The sequence below is a fragment of the Hesperophylax consimilis genome, chromosome 15 (genome assembly GCF_061612785.1).
Source record: "Hesperophylax consimilis isolate HC1 chromosome 15, BYU_Hcon_1.0, whole genome shotgun sequence".
Lineage (NCBI taxonomy): Eukaryota > Metazoa > Arthropoda > Insecta > Trichoptera > Limnephilidae > Hesperophylax > Hesperophylax consimilis.
In genome coordinates, this window is record NC_142850.1 from 15,242,315 (window position 1) to 15,258,531 (window position 16,217).

Sequence of the window (16,217 nt, forward strand, 5' to 3'; positions counted from 1 at the left end):
ACAACAAGATATTGTGATGTCACATCACGAATTCATTAATAGTTCTTATTTCCAAATTTTTAATAATAATATCAATATTAATGTTTTCAAAGTGTACCAATAAAAAAAATAGCGTAAAGTATTCGTGGATTTCGAGCACTCGGCTACACCGTCGTGCTCGAAAAATCGCGCGTGTTTTAAAGACCTGTTTATCCACTTATACTTTAATATACTATTATGTATCTACAAATATATGTTTTTAGGTACCCACTTATTATATTTTTTTATATATTTTTAGGTACTTATACATATTTTTAGGTATCTACCTATTACTATAATATTATTTTAGGTATATGCCTACTAATTTTGTATATTTTTAGGTATCAATAACTATATTCTTTTCGTTCTTACCTATTAATATATTTATTTTGTACCTTCCTATTAATATACCTATTTATATGTATTTTATGGTGCCTACCTATTATTTTTTTTTAGGTATCTATCTATTAATATATTTATTTAGATACCTACCTATTAATATACTGTTTTAGGTATATACCTACTAATATTATGTAAGTGTAGGTACCTTTTAAAAAATGACTATATTTTTTTTATACCCAGATATTAATATATTTTTTTTAACCTTCCTATAAATATATTTTTATAGGTATCTACCAATCAATTGATTTTTTAGGTATCTAACTATTAATATGTATATATTTTAAGTACCTAACTATTAATATATTGTTTGAGATAATTACCTACTAATATTTTACATATTTTTGGGTAACTACCTATTCAAATATTTTACATATTGTAAAAAACTTTTAAAATATATCTTTTTATTTATTTTCTTTAATGAAAATACCCAAATAGTCACGCGATACTTTCCTTAAGTCAAGACAACAGATACATATATTTTTACCATTGTACCATGGGGGGAATCTAGCAATGCGATAGAACCAAAAGAGGTTGATTATTTAGATTTGTTTTTCTACCCGCAGCACTAACAAGCCTCGTTACATTGACAAATAACTCAATGTTTCACTTTAACAACCCTTATTATTCTACGTAGTTATCTCGTCACATGTTAACCAATTTCAGCAAACAATTTGTTTGTTTGCAGTGATGATGAAATACCTCCACTGTATAGAAGGGAAAAACGTTACTATGTGCATCAAACCAATAAAAAAAATCGCAATTTTTTTTTAGGTTTCTTATATTGGGAATCATGGATTTTGATACTTACCTAAAATGTTATTTAAAATATTACAACAAGTAATAAAATTAAGATGCGCTAATTTCAGAACAAAAACTAGCGCACACGCAGAAAAATTTGAATTGTTAATTTATAAAGAATCTCTTCAAATTATTGGTAATCCGGTTAAAATTGGGATTGCAGGCCTTTTGGTATATTATCAAGGCAAATGCACGTGCATGAAACAAAATAATAATTATAGGATTTGTGAAGCTGAAAGTTTATGCAAAGAACAAATCAGAATAAGGAAAATTGTTCTGCATAATGTTTCAGAAAAACACTCAAGAAAATGTACTAATTTGTATGTAATTTATTGCTCCTGTAAATTTTTGGCATATCAGTTCCAATTTTGAGAACACAATTGAAATCATTTTTAGTTAAATAATATATTATAGGTAGGTATTGTATCGCTTGTATTCGTCACACAAGTTCCAATTTCGAAAACGAAACTTAAATTCAAAGAAAATCCAAAGTTTCAAAATAAAAACAAATAAAATTATACTAAACGTAGTCAACGATTTAGAAGAAACAAAATAAATTGTCCTAAAATTGTGATACATTATTAGACTTGAGTTGATGAAACTTTTATTTAAGTCAGTCATTTAATCAAGACAAATAACATAAAAAAAATTACAACAATGAACAGGAATAAAGTATTAACAAAATATGAGATTGTCTTAACATGATATGAGTCACCTTCATTGATGTATTATATTTGGATGAACTATGAATCGAAAAAAGTGGTTACACTTTTTTTACTTCCAATTGACCTCTAGCTCACCGCTTATCGCGTTCTAACATAGAACGTTTAGACATTAGTATGCAATAGCGCCTATAATTGTATAGCTCTCGGTCGCCCTTGGAGGAATAAAATATTAATAAAAGAAAATACACTTTTAAATGCTTTAATTATTGTTTAACGCCAGACCATTGCGAATCTTCATTAGTTTTGGGAACGTTAAGTAAGTGATATTGAAATTCCAATATTGAATGAAATAATTCTATGTCTTCTACATTTATACATCCTAAGCCCACCAGCGTCATAATTTGTAATAATTTGTTTAGCATATGAAAGGTCCAAAGCTGGCCGCCGCGCTTGTAGCTGGACCATGGTACAGTGTTCATAAAGGCATTCGTGTTTTCATTACCTTAACTGCCAATTTTGAATGGTTTTAATAACAGTCAGATGGATGCCAACATTTTTCGGTCCCCATTGTGTCATTATGAAATGTTCAATTAAGTACACTGTTAACTTTATTGCACACAATTATATTACGCATATCTAATTCTACACTCGGTGAATCGAAAGCATTATTTTGTATGACCATTATACACGGTGTCCGGAAACTGGTAGTATAAGCAGGAAACTAGTGAATCTACATTTATAACACTTATTGCTTCAGTAAAACTACATAAAATTATTAAACGGTCTATACCACTTATTGCTTATTCAAAATACATAAAATTATTAAACAGTCTATAACGCTTATTGCTTAAGTTTAAACTACATTAAATTATTAAACGGTCTATAACACTTATTGTTTAAGTTCAAACTATGTAAAATGCTTTAGTCCAGCAACTCGTAATATTGGTTCCATGATAACTCAACACAGTGACAATTCAACACACTTTTAAAAAGTGATATAAGTCATTAGAAACGATGATTTTTTTTTAACCTAACCTAACCTAACCTACATAACCTAGTTAGTAAAGTTTTTGTTTCATCACTTTCCATGACTCTAAATAACTTTTTAAAGATGTCATGAATTATCATTGTGATGATTTATCCGGTTACCCGTAATATTATATAGTATATTGAAACACGTTTAAACTTTTTAATATTACATAATAGAAGGAGAATATATGATGCAAATGCGAATGGTAGTAGAAGTCGGGGACGCCCGAGGAAGAGATGGCACGACCAATTAAATCAGATACTTGAGTCGGGCCATGTCAAGAGTCAGAATAATAGAATATTATATATTAGACGATGTATGAATGTGAATGAGGCAAAGAATAAGTGCCGAGACCGAATTGTTTGTCAGTCCGTCCTCTCTAACTACCCCTGCGGAGGAACGGCGTGATGGTTAGTTAGTTAGTTAAATATATTGAATCACGTTTAAACTTTTTAAAATTATATAATATATCAAAAAACATTTAAATGACATTTTTTAAAAATTAGTGGTAATATAAGGTGATACAGGCAGAACCCTATTTTCAGGTCGCTAATTATATTCCATAATTAGATATGGAGCTTTAAAATATCCCATGTGAAACTGTGAATTTAACTTTCACCGTCAAAAATAAGTCAAGATTCAAAATTAGTTGTACCAAAATTTTAAATTTCAATTTAAAGTAATTTTTAATTTCTAGCGGAATCCAAAGTGGTGCACTAGTTTAAAAAAGTTTATTTGGCTTCAAGGTGTTAATAAAGTCCAAAGAATTTAATATACCGCGCATAACAGAAAAAATCATAGTTGGGTAATTTACACGATGTCAACGTGAGTAAGGTCTCCTTTGTGACTGTGGGTCCCATAATTAGCTGCAGCCACTAAAAACAGTAAAAACTTGCACAAAATTCGCTTCTAGAACAGAACTCAAACAAAAGAGGGACTTGTTTTTGAAAAATTGCCCTCCATTTTTATGTAAAAACTCCAGTTAGGGGTTGTTGGACAAAGTCCTAAAAGTTGAATTGAAATGTCAAGTGGTTTGAGAAGACAAGGGTCGTTTTAATAGTCCACAGAGAATGTCGATTCTCCCTCTGAGGTTCGATGCCGAAAAATATACAGAAGCTGTGTTGCACTTATAAGAAACGGTTACGACAAAACATATCAGGAAAAAATATTTTAAGGAGTGAGTTAAAACGGGTATTTTAAACTTTTCAAGCTTTATCTGAATTTTATTTAAACGTCTACAAGTTGAAGCGATTTTTTTAACGAAAACGGCGCTCTACTACATTATATAATTATTACATAAATACCGAGTTGTCAGTATGACAAAAATTTTATGTCGGTGTAATGATACTAGTACCATGATTCGTAAGTACCTAGTTCTGTGCCGCCGAAACACCTCAATTATAATCTATGCATTGAACCAGGAATTTTATTATGCTTATCGTAATGCGGAAAAAACGCAGCCTATCGCATGCACAATACTGTGGTTAGCGGAAGAAGCAAGAACAAAGTCTCAATATTGACCCCGGCTATTTCAGCAGTTAATTACTAATAAATGTTAGCTATTAAAATTGTAGCGTTTTCAAGTAAACGATTAAACCTAGCAAAATCGAGGTGGGCATTTATTTTTTATGATTGCTTGTTGTATAAAATAGTGGTCGATCACATGGTAAATTGCTTGTTGAAGGATAATAACAATAATTAATTTTGTCAGTAGATTATAAAAGTGTTATCATTATATAATTTACAAGCTCGGAAGGTAATGTAGTAAAGATGGGTAACATAGCAGTCATACGCTTTTATTGCGCATTTACTAACATGTTGCCTCATGTATACACGGTTTTCTCTTTCATACATTTAGATACCCGTTCCCTAACAGATTTAGGTTAACGATATTCATCTTTGAATTGTTTCTCGTAGGTCTCTATAGTCTGAGTTGTGTTTCAAGACCGGTAGGAAAAGGATATGAAAGACAGTGACTTGAACGTTGAACAATAAGCAATTGTACTGCCTGACTTCTTTGACTGTCTTTCCTTAAGATGGGTAAAGGTTTTGATTCTAAAATAAGTCCTGGCATCTAGCTAGCCAGGGCCTTCTTTGACTGAAATATTCAGACACTAAAAGAACTCGGGTAAGATGGCAATGAGAAAGAGATTTAATTTTTGGAAAAAAACACGAAGTAAAATAGTTTTTGTTGAAAAATAATAAACTTGGAAATACTTGGCCAGCTACGTTCCACCCAAGGAAGTGGAATGAGACAGGAATTCTATTCGAACGACTTGATTGTAGCGATAAATATAATTTTTTTTAATTCATATTCCTTTATTATAAATTTAATTTACTTATTCCATATTATCCTGTCTCATTAGAGTATAAGGAGGAAATCCATAATTGGTTTTATTTTGTCTATATAATACTTAGTTTGTACAAACTGATTAAATGTAAACTGCAGATTTCCAGAAAATTCATAAATAAATAAAAAACGGAAGGACATACATTATTATCATGCGTAATCGTGAAGGTGTGTGCTTTTATTTTTAATCCATAAAATATTAATGGAATTAGAATTTACCTGAATAAAATAATATTGTTTTCACAGAATTTATGATTTTAAAAGTCGTTGAAGTCGAATTTCTGTACCTTTTGTACGAGCTTCAATGCTAGATGGTTCGGCGACCGCTGAAAAATACTTTGGTTAAAAAAATGCCAAGTGGACGTTTTGACCAGTATAATCACCAAAAATGATTACCGTGATTTTTTTTTTGGAGTTATATGCGTTCTTGTGCTTCCTCCTTATTTAGCTGACGTTTCGGACAGAGTTACAGTGTCCATTAACAGGGTAGATGTGTGATAGTAGACACTGTAGGGCTGTCTGAAAATTCTAAAACACCCCAAAAATAAATCATGACACTTTTGGCAGCGAAAATCTAAAATCATATCTGACGGAAAATTATTTTTGAAACTGAGGTCCGTGCCATATGAGGGAAGACCCGTAGACATTTAGTGGCAACAAAATAAGGATAGATCGTTAATGATAAATCACAGAAAGAAGCCTTAATTTATTAAGGTACTCCCAACTTTTAATCCATTAAACTTGAATTAGAAAACCGAAAAATAAGTAAAAACAGTCTAAATAACCTACATTATATAAAAGCAAACTTCTTAAGGTTAATTTATTTACGCAGTATACCCATGAAACGTAACAGGCATCGGGTGTTGGTTGGTGGCTGGAGGCAGGAGGCTCCGGGGGAATTGAAATTCAATTGGAGTAACTGGGAACATAAAAGATCACTCAAGACGTACAAGCCACTTTGCACCCTTAATCTGCGACTAGGAACACTCGATTTGGTTGGGAAATCCAAAGGCTCTACGCAAATAAAGATAAATGGCACCCACTTTTTTTCGGTACGTTTAATCTTATTTACTTTTAAATTTAAGTACAAATTGACTATTAGAAGTAACTATTAGATGGAATAAATAAGCTGTTCAGTATTCAGCCTTAGTATTTCCGATTGGGTAAAGAACATAATAGGTTAATGGTAAAGTAAGATTGAGTCCATTTCGTTAAGTAAAATAAACACCAGTTTAGAACTTTGTAAAAAGATAGCAACCAAAAAAATATTGGAAAATATGTGGAAGATAATACTGTTAATTCTTGATTGAAGATCTAATAATATGACAGTGGTTGTCCCGGTAAGATATAGATCCTGGGTTCGATTCCCAGATGCGACCGTAACCGTTTTATTTTGTGTCTAGTTCTGTTTTATCTTTCGGCTAGATTTATCAGTATTACCTTCTTCATCAATGATTAAATAAATGAAATAAATAATAAGTAATAGACCGGTCGGTGGCTGAGTTGACATCGCGTTTGGGTCCCACCCAGGCGTAGTGTGTTCAATTCCTCGGCTGGCTATGTCCTGCTTTACAACACAAGCAACATATTCCGCTTACTGTGGTGGTAGTAGGAGATTTTAAAATATTGTCAGGTTTGAAAATCTTTAAAAAAAGAATTAACATTAAAAAAGTTTTACGCACATAAAATATTACAAAATAAGTGTATTAAGATTTAAATACACAAATTTTGATACGTTACATTAAATGTATGGTTGTGCTATGCCAGAAGTCCATACATAAAGCATGATATCTGTATATTCGTAAACGAGGCCGGGAGACGTATCCATAGTTGACTTCACGTGTCATATTTTATAAGATGTCTCATAAAAAACGATACTTCCGCGAAAGAGCTGTCGTTTTCCCCGCAAGTAAAGTTCAAAAGCAAAGATGTGTCACTGAAAAAATGTGCGTTCAAGATGATTTATTTCTTCGGTATACTCGTACATGATATTTTTAAAAGGGAAGTGGTTAATAAACAAGAAAAATACCTCTAATAAATAGTCTTGTAAATAAGTTAAATAAATCAAAGTTGGATATTTAACAACATGTATCAATACGAATACGGAGGAAAGTGAGTTGCTGATTTATTAAAATCCTGTAAAAAACGGGATAGCATGCCGTTTCCAAATATTTTTTAGTATGTTCATAATATATTGGAACAAGTATTCATGCACCTGCATTTGTTCTGATACACAATGTGAGTACACAATGACGAATGCGAATATTTTAGAACTTTTATGAACACCTGTTTCGACATCGCCATAACAAATTCGTGTTATACTGATAGTTTGTTAGGAAACCTGTCAATTCATTCTTTAAATGTCTGCAGTCTCATTTTTAACCGGAATGCGAATAACTTGAAGAGATTTTTAAAAAATAAGCAATATTTATTTATTTTAAATTGGTCTATTTTATCAATCAATCAAACATAACAATTTCTTTAAATGAAACAATATTACTTTGTTAGACCTACTAATATATTTTATTAATGCCGACCGGTTTCGGAACAACCGTTCCTTCCTCGTTCTTCCGAGTTGTTCCGAAACCGGTCGGCGTTATAACTATATAATAGTGGTTCTAACAAAGTAATATTATTATTCATATTGTTTTTGTTGGAGAAGCCGATTTGTACTGGAAGAATGAAAAGAAGAATTGGATATTATCTCTGGCCTATGCTCCCCACGCGCCTAGACCCTGCGACATCTTCGCGAGTCTGCGACTTGGCCCTGCGACATCTTCGCGAGTCTGCGACTTGGCCCTGCGACATCTTTGCCGGCCTGCATCTCCCGCGCATCTCCCAACCAGGTCAAGAGTACCGGAAGACTCAACATCTTCGCCAGTGCTGAACACATCTACAAAACGCGGTGTCGAGCCACCGACTTAAGGCGATGCCATACGTAGTAATGCAAAATCTTGTGTTTTTCGTTTGAAAATTTGGTCGCCTAGAAATGTTTCAGGTGCTTTAATTAAATACTGCGAGTAGAATACATTTTGGCCTTTGAAATAATCGAGTATTTTTTAGATAAGTCTTTTTGTAAGCCCAGAAAAAAATAGTGTAAAGGCCTATGAAAACTGCTTTAAAAGTTCAAAATCTCCTACTTGCGAACCCATTTTCGGTTATGATATTAGTGTATAATGTGGATAATTAAGTTATTTATAAAATGATAAAAAAAAATTAAATATTTATGCCTAAACATCCACAAAATAAAATAAAAGCACTTTTTGGCCATGTTTTTTGCTTGCATAAATCAAAACAGGCGGATGGTGTTAAGCGGGAATTTAAACCTTATCGCCATCTACGTAAGGGTTGTTATTGATAGCGGCTCAATTTAAAATACTACACGACGTAGTGCATCGCCTTAATCGCCTTAACCACACCACCGCTATCATCGCCGCTTACCCCTGGTGTGATCTTCGACATGGAGGATTCGCCGCTGACAATATCCATCGACGCGGTGTCGATCTCCGGATGGGGAATTCACCGTCGATCTACATCCACCGACTGCGTGAGCATCGGTCTGGAGTTATCTCACACAACTGCGCTACTGACTCAATTAAACGCTGTGACCTCACAATCTACCTCTCTCTTTTGTCTCCTTACCAAATCCTCAAAAAATGTATTAAAAATGGAGAAAATCGAGTTAAACTATATGAAAATTTTACATATCAACGTAAAAATATGATTGGAGAATGACCTACAATCCAGATGTAAGAGGTGAGCACACCCAAATAGTAAAGACGTTTTGGTTGGCAATTAATTTCTACTTAAACCGGAAGTAGGTAGTCGGTCGTATTTCATAACCGGATGTGGCAGCCGCAAGTAATGAATGGCTAAACCAACAGCGGAACTCAGCGCTTCTACAACTTGCCAAATATTATGTTAATTCATTAAAGGTTATTTATCTGAAATGTTGGAAAAGATCGCATCATCATTTCGTTCCTGATTTTCGAAGACAATGAAAACTTTACCGATCGTAGCAAACATAAACTTAATAACAACTGAATAATCTTGATTAACATTTTTTAGGTCTAAATAAGCTTGTTTAAGTTTTTTAAAATACCAACTTGATTACAAATATGATTTTATATGATGTTGTTTCGTTGGTGCGTTATGAATTATAGATTTTTTATATAATTTATAATAATGTTCATACACTGAATAGATAATATATTATATAATTGACTAGAGATACCTTCCATGAAGATTTGAATGGAAGCAAATGTCGCCACGGACGCCAATAGCTTTTGGTTCGAGCTTCTAGCCCACTCAGCACGCGCTTTGTCTTTCTTACACTTGTCTGAAATCGTATAATGCCATTTCATAATGATGATAGAACACAGTTATGTGTCGGAAATTTAAGGCGATTGCCAGACTTTTGGATCGAGAAATACACCCACATCGCATTTCATGTGTTCTTCTTTATTATACGTGTCAATCAAAGCGTCAATGGGGAAAATTGATAATAAGTAAAATAATATTTTTTTCAGATGGCTAAAAAGATTTTTCTAAGTTTACATTCGATTAGATAATATAACACTCCCATTACCCTCCCAACGAAATTAAAATTAGTCACCAATGATTAAAAAAAAGTTTTGCCATATTCTTAATTTTTGTTTGATGTACGACATGCTTTTTATAGCTTGACGGATGTTTTTCACAATTCTTTAAAAATTATGATAAATAATTAACAAAAAAAAAGATTGAAATAGTAGTAATATCAACTAGGGATCCCTGAATTACTCCTTGGTTAATTTCCCTACAATACTATGTACACAATACAATTCAAGAAAAAACATACTTTTTTGTATACCTACTGGAGGATGACTATCTCTTTGGGTAAACATTATTACACAAATTGTGTATAATAGCTCGTTGAACGATGAAATATTGTGTATGAAGCAAGGAAAGTGAGTTCTTCTCTGTTAGCCCCGCAGGAAAAGTGGTTATGGTGGTGAGTTACTTATATTTAATCGTGTGATATATAATCGCTAGAACAAAGTAGGTATGTGATTTTAAAATTGAAATGATAATATCATAAAAGTACATAATGTATGTAGGTACGTACTATGGTTAAAAATAAAAGCATACGCAGGTTATATGCATATAATTAAAATAAATATTTAAATTTGAGAGGCTATAAAAACTAATTGATGTTTGGTGGTTTCTGAAAAAATGTTAGTATTTCAACGCAAATTTTTGTGACGCTTGCACGAAATAATTGAAAATAATTACTTTCACGAGTCCAATTACCAATTTGCAATATGAAGCCTTTCACTCTTAAAAAAATGTCATACAAAATACAAACTGATCGACGTGATACGAAATACACAGCGAAAAAAATCATGGAAATGGTTTTCCACAAAAGCACATCACAAAATAGATTGAGAAAAAAATAGTGGTAAAGAATGTCAGGAAGTTAACATGAGTTCATATTAAAATCCGTCTATAAATAATGTGATAAAATAAATATAATAATAGCGATAAACAAATTGTTCCAAATTAACTAATGTTGTATGCAAGGGTAAGTCTGTTTATCTATAATAAGTAGAGAGGAGTGTCTGTGGCGGCGTGGCTTTATTTTATATACAAGTGAACAGTTTTCAAATTGTAGAGGCAGGTGTGGGTACCGCCGCCCCGGGAACCATTTATTGGATAACCAACACCCCTGCCATGGGTCACCCCAAGTGGTTTGATTTAGCAGGGTATCCGGGTTCATGGAGTGAAGTTTTGTCGAGGTCTTGGCGGCGGATGCGTTTGCCTACCTACTGCGTGGCGGGTCGGATCGGGAGAGACTGATGGGGGGAGAATTTAAAACCTCTTCAGCCGGACTCTCTCTCGGAGGGATGGATTCATACGTCTGCTACTCCAGGACACATTGACCCCCGGATTCCTACCTACCCCTCTTACCTTTTTCTCTCCTTTGTTTCCCTACAAATACCCTCCACACAGCATCCCTAAAGATGACAGAGGTCCTGAGGATTTATTTCCTCATGGTTTTATTCAGAGATGCTGAAATTTTGCTCGACAACCTACAAAACAGGAGGACGGTGACTGTCTACATGATATTCCGAAAAACCACAACGCACTTCCTTTTCCGAACCCTTAAAGTAGAACTTTGATATTTCTTAAAGCAAATTTGGCGCCTTTGACGTTCAAAGTAAAAAAAATTACTATCTACATCTGATTTCAAAAAACCCTATGTAAAGCCCGGGCAACGCCGGGGACTTCAGCTAGTTCTAATCTAAACCTAAAATTAGTATGTAGGTATCTGCGTGAAATACTGCTTTGGCCGTGTTTGGATTACAATTATCCATAAACTAAAGTCCTGCATATAATTCTAAATTTGTCTTTAGTCTTACAAAAGTTTTGTCAGTATTTTCATAGGTAGCTATCAAGTTCGCGTAGTAAAAATATTAAAAAAAGAGCCTATTATTTTTAAGTAATCTAAGGCAAAACATAAATTCAATCTTTATTAAAATTTAAAAAAAATCTATTATCTCCGTTTATGAGCTATAAAAAACTTTGAAAGTCCACTTTCGAGTGGAGTTTTAAGTCTGCAAAACTTATTCTCATAACCGCGTAAAACAACACTGTGTTCTTCGAAACTGTAGTTTCTACTTGAACCTCTGGGGTACAATGCACGTGGTAATTTATATCTAAAATAATGTAATTTTCTAAAATATAATGCATCACGCAACCGCATGCAATGAGGTAAAGTGAATAAAAGCTCCTATTAAAAGCTAACAAGTAAGTGAAACTATATTATAGGGGACGTAAAATATGACGCTAACGTAAATGTAGTTTATGGAATAAGAATCCAGCAACATTTTACCATAAGGATCACATGCTAGGGGTGGGCTAGGCTAGGAACATATGCCATAATCTATGCGTTCGTAGAAGACGCTAATTTAATTATTTTATGGAAAATACACGTTTTGCAAGTTGTGCTTTAACATATTAAGAGGAAGCTACAAGCCAAAAATATGTATATTCTTGGTATATCTTATATTGTAGATAATAGGCATTAAAATCGCTTGAAAAACTGAGTCTAAAAACGTTTGATTTAAGCAAAAAAACTGGTTTTTATTTATTTTGTAAATAATTTTATAAGAAAGCAAAAGAGTTAATCAAGTGAAACTGTCACAGATAATCTGAGGTATAATACTGTATTTTTTAAAAGTTGTTCCCTTTTCGCGTTAATACATTTCTATTGAAAAAATATTTTATTATTTTATTTGTATACAAGCGAAACGATAGGACAACCTTCAATTCATCTAAAGCATATTTTTTGGTATTCATAATGTACACCAATTCGGTATAAAGATTAATCAAAATAGTGATTTAGCACTAAGCTTCGCCTTAAGATGAATTGTTTGTTTGCGCATGCATATACGCAATATGAATATGAAAAAATAGTTTTGTCTTTGTAAAAACTGAATTCTTTTAAGAGAGGCATATAAATGCAAAAATGGATTAAATCACAGAAACAATATTGTATTTGCACGCCTTTCTTGAAAGAATTTAGTTTTTTTACGGACAAAACGATTTATTCATATTCATATTCCGTATACGAAAGTGTTTTTCATAAAATAATTAAATTTGCGCCACCTATGATAGCGTAGATTATAACTGGTTTTTAGTTTAACCTTGAGGTTCACATCGTAACTTTCTTCAGGGCAGTGTAAATCTCTACCAAGTACTACATTAGTAAAATATGAGCCAAATGTTAATAGTAGAAGAAGTTGGGAACATCCGCGGAAGGCACGATCAAGAGAACACATATATTTGAGTCAGGCCATTTCAGGAGTCGGAAATCAGAAGGGTAAGTACTTTACGGTGTATGAATGTGAATGAAGCAAGGAGTGTGTGCCAAGACAGAGTTGTTCGGCGGTCCATCCTCTCTGCCTACCCCTGCGGCAGAGTAGCGTGATGGTTAGTTAGTAAGTTATTCGTATAATAATAATGAAATTCTGAAATAACGCATTTTATTAATAACTAATTATTTATTATTATTTTACCGGCCTAATGTAATTTATATTTAATCAATTCAATTTAATTAAATGAAACGAAATCCACAACAATTCAAATAAATAGATCTAATAAAGTTGCAGATATCGTTAATAATTTGCATAAAAGCTGAAGAAAATAACAAAAAACCGTAAATTTAACTCTGAAAGAAATAAACGATACACCGAGCGTTCCGCAACCCCGATCCCACGTTGGTGAAAAACAGCACTTAATAAAACAAAAACTTTTACGATTAAACGAAAATCCAATTCACTTCTGGAAAGCGTGATAAATCGTCATAGTTTGCGGCGAAGTCAGGTGATCGAATAAGTATAATGGAGCTTAAAAGGTTCAATCATTAAGCGTGACGCCCGCAGCGCGCGAGATGAATATAAAATGATCCTCGGGGCGAAAACTGTCACCTTAAGCGGAAGGATCATTTTAAACTATGTTTGGAATACGCGATTCGAGGATGATACATTGATTGTCGCCTGAATAACATACTCCTCACTCGGAGTTCGCAACGTTTAACATGTTAACTAAGGTGATGGAGATATTTATATTCCGTGCGCGTGGAAAGGTCAATTTGATCCTTAAAGGATTTCGCGGTTGAATTTGACTATAGTTACATTTGAATACATTTTTACAGCCAGTCACTCTACCCGTTAAAAAGTGTGTTGATTTATTTGATCAATTTAATACTTAAAATTGTAAACTCGATCCTATTTTCTCGAACTTTTTTCCAAAACTTTTGTAGGAATCTAACATTATAAATTGTTGCATATCTTGGGTATTGTAGAATGATTTGAAAATCTCAGTAATTGACTTTTGTAACATATGTAACTTGTACAACACACTGGCACTGTGTTGTTGTAAGTGTTTTGGTAAAAAACCACAATCCTCGTTTTTTGGAAGTTTTACTTTTTAGTAATTTCATAAGTACAACATGGTAAAGTAATTTTTACTGTTTGTGGGTATTTTTTTGTTATTGCGAGAACACAGTGGATAAAATTACTCTAAAACATCTCATAATTATAAACAGAATCGCAATATTTTACATCAAAATTTCAAACAAAAAAAACACTTCCATAAAGACTTCATGAGTTTAATTAGTTTTACGAATCCATAATATTTAACGTGGTTTTTATCGTTTCCTTTAAAGATTTCATTTTGTGGATTAAAGGGTTTTTACCACAGTCTGTATGAATAGTGAAAATAGGATTTAGGAATAAAAAGATTTAACAAAAAAAAGTTACTTTCGATATCCAAAAACATACAAATCAAACTAAAGAAACACTAAAACAGGTTCAGAATATATTATTTATAAAATATTATATAATAGTGTAAGCCTCACTGGGTTCTTTACCCGTGGGAGTCCCCAATTGCCTGGGGGAAACCTGATTTTCTCTTCCGGGGGTGACTTAAAGGATAAGCTTTCCCTGCGATTCATATGAGTGGTTTAGCTTTTCATTTTTCTTACAGTAGAATACTGTATTGTTATACCAAGACCTTATCGATACCGATGAAGGTCAATCCAAACCTACATTCATAGATGAACGAACTGCCTTTACGATGTTTTCCCCAACCAAAAAGCAAATAACGTGCCCAGTGAAGTCATAAAGGTTTTAATTAATTTCAATTCATACCTAAATAAGAACCAGGAAAAGAAGACCCAAGAGTCGAGAAGAGGTAAGAAGAAGGAAGGTAAAAAGAAGAAAAGAAAAACAACGTTCAAACAATTCCTTTATCTACCCATCCTAAATTTAAATAGTTACTTATTAACGTGTGTACCGTTCGATTAAACTTCTACCTAGTTCCCGGTGATCATCAAAATGATAATTCAACACATCTTTAAAAGTGATATAAAGTCATGAAAAGTGTGAAAACAAGAAGTAGGTTAAATAGGTCACGTGGGTTAGGTTTATATTTGTGTTTTTTCATCGATTTTATTTACTTTATATCACGTTTTTAAGGTGTGTTGAATTGTCTTTGTGTTGAGTTATCATGGAATCCTCGGTCCCATCCTCAGAGCACGTGTTCCAAGTCCTAACAAATTAGTGCTCTCTGGCGTACCAGTCGCACCGGGGCAGGAATGCTCCTGGCTTTACATCGTATTACATTTATATCATATTTTAGTATACAAAAGAATGTTAAAAGGCTTGCCAATAAACGAAGGCCTCTGAAGTACTCGTAGCACATGACATGGACGGCCGGAGGCGCCGTGTTGGGAAAGAAGAGGATGAATCTAAGGTAATTGATTGCAGAAGTTATATTATGAGTATAGCTAACCTTATGGCCATACTCTTGGCCTTGAGGTGGTGCCAGCGTTGGTTCATCTCCTCGAGGCGACGCTGCAGCATGACAGCATCCTCTTGCGAGGCCAGTGACCCCAGCAGCTTGCGTCCGGTGCCGTTGAGTGACGCGTACACATCTCGGTGTGTTTCGATCTCCGACTGTAGGTCCTGGAAAGGTAAAAAAAAACACCGGAATAAGAAAAGATATTTCTTCATTGGGAGTTAACAGGATACAGAATTTAGCTATGGAAAATTGAACAGACCATGATGCGAAACGAGACAAAATAGATAGACCTTCGCCCAATGCACGACAACATTTCTAAAGAAATGACATTGTTCTATGGTGGGTCGTTCTTTTGCTTAACAGTTCGGCTATGGAATGATTTGTAATATTGTTTGTGTTTCTCTCTTGCATAAACATCTTAACTCTCTTCAAAACCGTCTTACTTTCCTTAAAAATAAAATCAACATAGCGTCCACAAAACATTCATATCAAAACTATTAAAATCATTATTTATTATCGGGATTTGCCAGTTAATAAATAACGATTTGACAAATATAGGTTAGCTGTAAAAAATATTTTAGCCAATATACAACTAAAATATATTAAA

At 33.3% G+C, this 16,217-nt stretch overlaps 1 protein-coding gene across 8 annotated transcripts in view; it reads right to left on the minus strand.

The window, feature by feature from the left end:
* The window catches only part of Dys (Dystrophin), a 1,264,777-nt gene that overhangs the window by 245,780 nt on the left and 1,002,780 nt on the right, over positions 1-16,217 (minus strand). For all 8 annotated transcript variants that reach the window (XM_089640243.1, XM_089640244.1, XM_089640239.1 and 5 more), the window contains one exon: positions 15,602-15,774. In XM_089640243.1, the coding sequence (XP_089496369.1) occupies positions 15,602-15,774 (173 nt within the window). The remainder of the gene's footprint in view (positions 1-15,601; positions 15,775-16,217) is intronic.